Consider the following 9,084-nt stretch of genomic DNA (forward strand, 5'->3'; position numbering starts at 1 on the left):
TAAGGAGGTGCCGCTAAAGCTGCTGACCAATATGTGTGAGGTGGAACCTGAGGGATCTCTATTATTTGTTATAAGAAATAAATATAATGATTATCTGTTAAATATAAATTAGATAAATTAGGTAGGATTGAAAAATACAGAGGCTTTACCTCGATAAGTGTTGCTATAATGTTCAGTAGCTATAGATTGACCGGAGTTTACACTTCGACTTATCCCGAAGCACTAATAGAGAGTGGGCTCCACCACCGCCAAAAAATTAGCAGAGGCCCATCTCTATCGGTGCTTTGGATAAACCGATAATGAAATATTCCATCAAAGAATTATGGATAATTCTAGAATCACGATTATCAATTGAGTGAGTGGTTTTATCATGATCTACTAAATTTTATCTTATAGATATTATAGGAATCTACATGGATTCAGATAACATCCCCTACTGACACTTGGGAAATGTAATTAACTTATGTAGGTGATCTTTCCGTCCTTCAAAGATGCAAAGTTTAAAGATATATATAGTTTTTCTTCCTGATAATCTAAAGTTATCTTTTTGCTTCAAAACTCGCTATTCTCTTTTGAAAAGAATTGCTTAAACAATTTTAACTCTTTAAACCAAGTAATTTAGCCTTTTTCTTCTATCAAAATGGTCTTTCCCTGGTACAAAGATGTAAAGCTTGAAACATTTAGTTTGTCTTCTTGATAAATTAAAGTTTCCTAAGCCTTTTTTGCTTAAAAAAAGCTCTCTCTAATTAACTTTTCACGTAAACGATTTTAACTCTTTTAACCATGTAATTTAACCTTTTTTTCCATGAAATTTTTTTAACCTTTTCGAATTTTTTTATTTAAAAAATCAAAAGAAAAGAAAAAACTCTTTCCATTTGTAAAGACAACTATAAATTTGGATTTTTATTAATAACAATTACTGACAACCAACACCAAAACGGGTACAAGTTGATATGTTATTTTCTTCCCACTTAATTCCTTATTGAGGGCCTAAGTGCCTAACATTCATTTAGATAGCATATAAGCGTAGCTGCGCAAGTACTAGCCAGAAACGACACCATCCCAAAATCTGGCCAACAGCATGACCTAAATTTAAGGTTTTGAACTACAAAGCAGCTAAGCACGAAATCTAATAAACAGAACAAATTTAACATATCAAGCCTTGTTTGCGAGTAGTGACCAGCAGGATACTTAGTCCTCCACTAAGTCATGCAACCTCAGTTTATTAGTCCAGCAGTCTTCGTAGTTGTTATCCAGCGAATCAAATGGAAGGATGGAGTAGTCAAGAGATGGCACGAATGGGACATAAAACGTCGGCTCATCTGATAACCAACATGAATAAATCTCCTCTTCACTAATGATCTTTGCGGTGTCACCCGCCGCTGAATTGTCCGCATATCGTTGTACAGCCTTAACTTCTTCAGCTCCACTGGACGTACTAGTAGTACTGCTGGGATTACTTAACTGTGCATCAACTCTTTCATCTGATCCATTGAAAATATTGCTTTCATCCTGCTCTTTGGTGCTTACAATGGATAATGTCTGCTGAATATCATTCGTATCTGAGACCATATTCCTCCTTTTCTTACAGTTAAAAGTGACACTATTCATTGATTGCCCCTGATGATTTAGGTTTCTTTTGCTAAGGTGGGTATTCCAATAGTTCTTTACTTCATTGTCGGTTCGACCAGGAATTCTTCCAGCAATCAACGACCACCTTCATTTGACATACGAGAGAATTATAAATTAGTTCCGCACTGATATATATGTAAATAATCAATGACAAACATGTAGTTGCTAAGGGAATGTTAATAATTACCGGTTGCCGAGTAGTTTATGCATTCGAATGATGAGATCTTCTTCGTCTTCGGATATCTGTCCATGTTTGATATTAGGTCTCAAATGGTTCTTCCATCGCATTCTACAACTCTTTGCACTTCTCATTAACCCTGAAAATTCGAAAGAAAAAAATTAAACACCTTCGTCCTTTAAGGAGTGATACTCAAATAAAAATGCACAATGAGTTACCTGATTTCTTAGAAACAGTAGTCCATTTCCCTTCTCCATTAGCTTCAATATATCTTTTGAGAATCAAATCTTCTTCTGGTTTCCATGCACCTCTCTTGAATTCTTCATTATTAGTACATACTTGTTTCTTCATAATTCTAAGAATCTCTCTTTCTGTCTAAGTAAAGTACACTGAAAGTAAAACTAGTTTATTAACGACGAAGTGGAAAGGAACAAAGTGTTTGCTTAAATAGACAAGAAAAAAACTGATGTGAACGTGGGTTTTAATTAATCTTCGCTGCCTCGTAATAATGGAGTATACATGTTTATAATATCTGTTACATCATGGCGATGAATATAAATATATTTGATGTTAACTGCTTTATTTTTTTCTTATAAAATATTTATCTTCTTTTGCCCACCAGAAGTGTATTTTGTCTGCACAGAAATATTCGACGTATGATTTAGCTAGTGATGGGCCATATAACTTTGATTAATTTGTTGGCTAAAGCGAATCACTAACAGAGAGTAGTGGAATCTTGTACTTTAAGGACTAATTTCATCGCAAACTGGTAGGTGATTTATAAGCATCACATTATAATGATGTACAATATTTTATGATAGAATGAATGATGGCTCCTTGTTGATTACTGCTTTGCATTGGACCCCAAACCTACTCGCATGATTGTTTATAGTTTTCAGAACTATGTAAGTTTTCAATCACCATAACAAGTACCTATGTTAGCTTCATTGAAAATTGTTTTGTATCTTTTTTCTTTGCCCAAAAGCTACGGTATGTACATTGAGGTTGCCCCGATCTACATTTGCTTTCCACCGTATATTATCTTTTAATCATTTAACAACCTTTGTTTGTTATAGGTTGTTATATGGTTAAAAGAGAATATCTTGTCAAGCGTTTCAATGGTGACCGATTGAAAAGTCCTGGCATTCAACATTAACAAGGTAAGCACCGATCTTCCTTGGATGGTAGAAAACAATTTACAGGAAACCGAGACACTTTTGAAAGATCTTTTTCAAACTTAGGTAGAGTTTATAATTAGAAAACACAATTCAGAGGCAGACTATATAGTTAAAGAAGTAAGAGTAAAAAGTCTTCAGCATAAATTCTACTAAACTGCAACAAAAAATTCAGAAATCTAGCGTTTGTTCCAATGTTTTTGATAACAACAAAATTGTAAACCTTTTGTACTATATTTGCTAGTATATATATATATATATCTTTCCACTAAGAAAGAATTCTTTATAAATTTTTTTTTTCTTTCCTCAAAAGCTACATTATGTATTTTGAGGTCGCCCCTTGTTTGGAAAATCAATTCAGAGTCAATACTAGGTAGCGGGGAATGCAAAATAAAAGTTCTATCTGATACACTAATTAGGAAAAAAACTTACAATGATGCATGGAAGAATTAGAGCATCAAGAAGTAGTATAATCCTAAACTTTGAAAGATATATAAGAAATTTAAGGATCTATTTCCATTTTTTTTTGTTAAATTAAGGATCAATATATAAAATCCTTAATCTTTAGGTAATTTTTTTCTCGAAGAGGATAAGGTAGACTTAGTCTTAAATTAAGTAGAAAATATAGCGAATCTTCTAAAATAAAAAAATATTGTAGGGGACACTGGTTTAATTTTAGACCTACACGTATCAGACAACATAGAGGAAATAACAGATTTTAAAGATCTTATGCGGGCCCGAAGGCTTCAACCCAACATGCACCCCCTCCGTATTCGTTTTTGGAGTCGTCTCTGTTCTGTCGAATAATCTTTATGATTTTCCTAACTCACTGTGCCAATAATACACATATCTAAATGAAGGTGCATACCACAGTCTTGTGTGGATCTACCCAAAATCTTAAGTTTTTAAATTTGCAATTATGAACATTTTACTGATGAGGTTTTTAAATTGTACAATGGGCCGTGATTTGTTTCTCGTTTTTAATAATTGATTTGTATGTTAAATCGTGAATCGAAGATTTATGGTTAATTTCTAAAACTCTTTATTGTAATATATGCTTATGCGTATTTAACACTAAATTACATACAATGATAAATGGTTGATAAAAAATCTCATAGTATTAGATATGGTATAAATCGAAAACAGAGTTCAACATTATCAACAAATAACAACTAAGTGCAGTGGATAAATGGCTGACATTGATATATGAGGAGCAGGGAGGGTTCCATTTTAGGTAATCAACACGAGGACTTTCCGATAGGTCATCCATCTTAAAATTATTCTCGCTCAAGCACGCTTAACTGCAAAGTTTTGATGAGTTATGAAGAGTAGGAAGGGTTTGAATAATGCTGACTGACTTCTTTTATATAAAATTGAATTTTGATTACTAAGTTATAATGCAACCTTATACTTATTCGTCGCAAATTTTTTTTAACTAACTATATGCTGGTGTCGTACCCAATCAAATTAACCTTCTGAGCCCTATCACAAAGTTAGAGCATGATATGGAAGCTTAAAACTTGTTCGGCAGTGTTGAGTCAGTAATATCCTAGTACGGAATCATTTGATAATTAATTATCCATGTTGTAATTATTCATTTAAGTGAAACAGTAACTATAATTGTAATTATTCAAGGAAAAGTCACATATGGTATTGAAAAAACTTCCTTCATGTTGACTTGTTGTGGTTGTTACGTGTAGTCTGCCAATTATCGATTTTTAGCTAGAGGAGGTATTGTCGATTAACTATTTTGCCAAGAGATGTAATGCGAATCACCCTTTAAACTATACAGACACACCAGAAAAAAAAAACAGATTTATGTACAACAACTAGGCACAAGGCATAAACAACCTGAAAGTGAAGTTCCAATAAAAAAAACCTGAAAGTGAAATCATGTGACTTACCGGGAAAAGAAATTTTTACTATTGTCAAAAGTAAAGATCTCCTACTCTACTTCTTATTTTTTTTAAATCGGAAAACGAAATGTGCCGTTTGGCAGGAGATATAGGTATGTACTTACATGTGCAATAGATTGAGACGTGTTTAGCAAAAAAATGTTGCAACAGTTCAATTAGGAAATGGTTATTTTTAGCCCACATGGTCGCACTATTGCAGGAACTATTACTTGATCAAGACTTGGGTATCTTTTATGCGGATTCCCTCTTTTTGCATGTGTTTCACGTCTACAATTCTGGGCAACAACATTATTTATTTTATTCTGGAAAAACATCTTTTGTACGTAATTACCAATTACATATATAAATATTCAAAATTCAGTTTTGCAAAACTTTAATCATGGACGTAACCCCAGCATGAGGGGCACCATATATGGGGCCAATTACAGGACAGATTCTGAAGCCAAATCTTGATCTGCTACATATGACTGAAATTATTGCCATCTTCAATCAAGCAAAAAAATAAATATTGCCATCTCCATTTGAGTGCATGCAAGGAACTCTAGCAGGTTCTTTGAACATTGGGCATGGTCCTAGCTAACTCTTAGGTTCTCTGAACATTGGGCATGGTTTTGATGGAAGGCCTGAATATAGTGGTGATCATACTAACTGCATACAACCTGGTGGTCCTGGTCGGTTCACATATATACATCTTCCTCGGTAAAGATTGATGTGAGGCTAACTAGCTTTAAAGTGAATGGGAGACACTAAGTCACAAGCAATATCTTATTGGAATCTTAACTGTTGCTCATCATGCATATCATCTCGTAATTAGGAAATACAAATTTATCTGTGGAGAATAATTACCCTCTCCGTTTCTCCCATGCTCGAACTGACAAAATAATAAAATATGATGTTTGCCGAAAGCTATCCCTAACTGATGTTCATCTCTTCCCTAAAAAACTAGTATTACAGTTATACGTTATACCAACTCTATGAATATCCTATAAAATATAATTTGAGTACGCTTACCTTAACATCCATCTAGTACTAGTTTATTTTCCCTCGTTTAAGTCGTTGATGTTCTTTTTTTTTTTGTGCGAGGAAAGAAAAGTTGGTTATACTATGTATAAACTGGAAAAGTTTGCAAAATTTTCCACTCGCTTGCAGAAAAGAGAACACTAGGAGAAACTTACAAAGCAATTGAATACAGTATCCTTAAATATTACACCATAACATCAAAGTTTATACTGTAGTTTCATCCACATCTCCTGATCTACTTCTACTGCACCTTTTGCATATGGAATGAGCGGCCACAACTTCTCGCACCTCTCTCTGCATGTGATCAAATCCCAAACGAGCAACTGGGATATTGTCTGACTGTGGTGGTATCCATCAAAAAATATTTGAAGCACACGTTTCGGAACTATGAACAGCCCTGCCCCTACACTAAACGAAACCGCACTACCATGAAATAGAGATAAAAAATAACTCTATCAATCAGCAAAAAAAATCATGGAACCCCACACGTGAACATGATATCCACAAATAGGTGATTGGGATTGGTTAAGTGTTCAAGGTTGATCATTTCATCCTCTAAGTTTGAACGTATCAAAGGTTTGAAGCAGTTGTGCACTGTGCAAAACAACGCTAATAGTTTGTTTAGGTGCCTAGTTGCTTAAATTGGGTCCATTATGATTATTGCTCAACAGTGTGGTAGTTTTCATCTTGGCCCTTTAATTATGACAGTGAATTGCTTTGTTTTCTAAAAAGACAAAGATTTCATGATTTAACCTCCACCCGTTTGGATATTCAAAAGATTGTTTTTCTACTTTGGAGGGAAAGATTAAAGAAATATAAAATATAAATAAAGTTTTGCTCATTCTCTTCTTTCTTTTTTTCTTTTCTTTTCTCCTTTAATTTTCTTGATGGAAAAGTTCAGCTCATTCCGCAAATTAGCTTTCGTCCCTGGAAATGGAAAGATGGCTTTCTTATTTATATTTAATCGGTAGAACCCCGTTTTAAGATTGTGTGGGTGTAGCCACGGCCACCTGCAACTTTTGGTACTGTGTACACGGATTTATTGTCACAGACGGATTTCCTACCCCTTTTTTCATTTTTTTCTTTTCTTTCCTTTTCTTTTCTTTTCATTTTTCCTTGACACTCCATGTTCTTCCAATCCCTTTTATTTTCATCCGCAAACTCTCTATATCTATCTTACCCAATCAATTTATCATTTTTATCAACCTCTTTTCATGTAAAAAAAAATTTGGCTCTCGCCTTATTTTTTCTTTCATATATAGATAATGTCCAGAATAGAATTGTGAAAATAATTTGATTTTGTTGTGAAACTGATCAATCAATTAGAGAAGAAGTGAACATTTGGAAAGAGACATTTACTCATAAAATGTGCGCAGAACTAATATTGAAGTCTCAAAATATGTTTACAAAATCCTGCTGATGACCACTACGTCTAACCCATCATAAATATATCAAGAGAACTCAAAACTGCAAAACTTGAAATGTATAAGCATGTAAAAATTTGAAACAATGTGGTTGCTTATACGCTAATCTGATTTTATGAAGGACAAAGAGTGCAAACATGTCCAGTAAATGCACCTCTAAGGACGATGTTCTTCCCGATGTGGACTTCAATAAAATCAGGCGTGGCCTACACATATTTAAGTCGATAATCGGTGAGCTAATTTCTTTAATATAGAGGTTGGCAATGCCTTTGTGAAGAATACGCAAGCTAGTTGATGTAGTTTTTTTTTGTGTTGTGCAAGCATCCTTATGTTGCCACCTATGTTATTTATGCATTTCTTTCTTAATCGACCCTCTTTTGGTAGCTAGAAATTACATATGATGAGATGGTATTTACATCGATCTAAGAACTTATTAGACACTGTGAGTCTGTGAGTGTGTCAATAGTGTGTAGTAAGTCAGCCTTATTCAACACTTGACTTGACTTTTATATTTTATTTGTGTGTGTTTCACACAAGTGCTGGTATGTTATTACACTTCAATGATTTGCCTTAAATAGGCTTGTAAGAATGCAACATTGTAATTGACTTTATTCTATTGTATGAAAACATTATTCTCTGTTCTTCTTTGTATTACCTGTTTCTCATGGTATCAATTGGTTCGATTCAAGGGAGTTAAAAAAAATTTCAATCAATCTTTCTGCACAACCTTTCATAATATCTTTTCTGCAGATTAGTGAATCACACAAGATTTTTCAATAATATTTTTAGATTCAAATCTTTTCTTGACTGTTGTAGGTCAAAATCTTTCTTCTCAAGAAATTTTTGTTAACAAGTTTTGTTACTGATTCATCGCCTACAGTTTGTGCTCGTCTATGTCTGCTGAGATTGTTTATACTAGAAGACGCAGTATGGATAATTCTTCCGCTGCTTAAGATGGTAACATTTTTTTACCCTTTTCAAATATTGGTAAGTTTGTTTAAGCCAAGTTAGATTCATCAAATTTCTTGGTCTGGCGTGATCAGTTTGAGTCGATTTTATACTCAACATATTTGTTTGGTTATGTTAACGGAGAAGAAGTAGAACCAGCAAAACAAATTTAAATTAATGGGGTTTCTGAGATTGTTTATACTAGAAGATGCAATACGGCTAATTCTTCCGCTGCTTCAGATGGTAACTTTTCTTTACCCTTTTCAAATATTGGAAAAAGGCAGATTCCTTTGTTATGAGTTGTATAAAAGCTACATTTACACCATCTGTTTTCGGAGATGTCTTAGGGTTATCTACTGCAAGTGAAATTTGGTCTTATCTTGAAACTAGTTTCAAGAATCAATTTGTGGCTCGCAAGAGTATGTTGAGGAATCAGTTGTTTGAATGTAAGAAAGGTAATGCCACAGTTCTTGTCTATCTTCAAAATTTAAAGTTTATTGCAGACTCTTTGGCAGCCATAGGTGAAAAAGTTAATGAATCAGATTTCGTGATGGATGTTTTGAATGGTCTAGGAAGGGAATTTGATAATTTTGTCATCTCTGCTCAAAATAGAGAGGTACCCTTTACTTTTGCAGAACGTAAACCTAGGTTGCTTAATCATGAACAATGTCTTATTGAAAAACATCATGATACAAGTATGATCTTTGATACAGAACAACCTACTAGTTTGTAGTCAAGAAATGGGAATAATAACCCTGGTACTAGTTATGGTAGAGGAAAAGGGAAGAGTT

The 9,084-nt window shown here is 33.8% G+C and overlaps 1 protein-coding gene across 1 annotated transcript; it reads right to left on the bottom strand.

Moving 5' to 3' along the window:
* Window positions 1-888: 888 nt before the first annotated feature.
* On the bottom strand, window positions 889-2,209 carry LOC113353700 (transcription factor WER-like). The gene is made up of 3 exons (XM_026597220.1): window positions 2,029-2,209; window positions 1,820-1,949; window positions 889-1,717 (listed from the first exon to the last, which is right to left on the bottom strand). Exons 1-3 carry the CDS (start codon window positions 2,159-2,161, stop codon window positions 1,192-1,194), a joined length of 789 nt encoding a protein of 262 aa, XP_026453005.1. The 5' UTR covers window positions 2,162-2,209; the 3' UTR covers window positions 889-1,191.
* Window positions 2,210-9,084: the final 6,875 nt, after the last annotated feature.

This window comes from Papaver somniferum, chromosome 2 (genome assembly GCF_003573695.1).
Source record: "Papaver somniferum cultivar HN1 chromosome 2, ASM357369v1, whole genome shotgun sequence".
Taxonomy (NCBI): Eukaryota; Viridiplantae; Streptophyta; class Magnoliopsida; order Ranunculales; family Papaveraceae; genus Papaver; species Papaver somniferum.

What these genes read in the sequence shown, in the direction of transcription:
- LOC113353700 (XM_026597220.1), bottom strand. Translation starts at nt 2,161, where the DNA reads ATGAAGAAACAAGTATGTACTAATAATGAAGAATTCAAGAGAGGTGCA. An exon ending in TACTGTTTCTAAGAAATCAG is followed by an intron (nt 1,950 to 2,028) that starts GTAACTCATTGT and finishes TCGAATTTTCAG; the next exon opens with GGTTAATGAGAAGTGCAAAG. An exon ending in CATAAACTACTCGGCAACCG is followed by an intron (nt 1,718 to 1,819) that starts GTAATTATTAAC and finishes TGTCAAATGAAG; the next exon opens with GTGGTCGTTGATTGCTGGAA.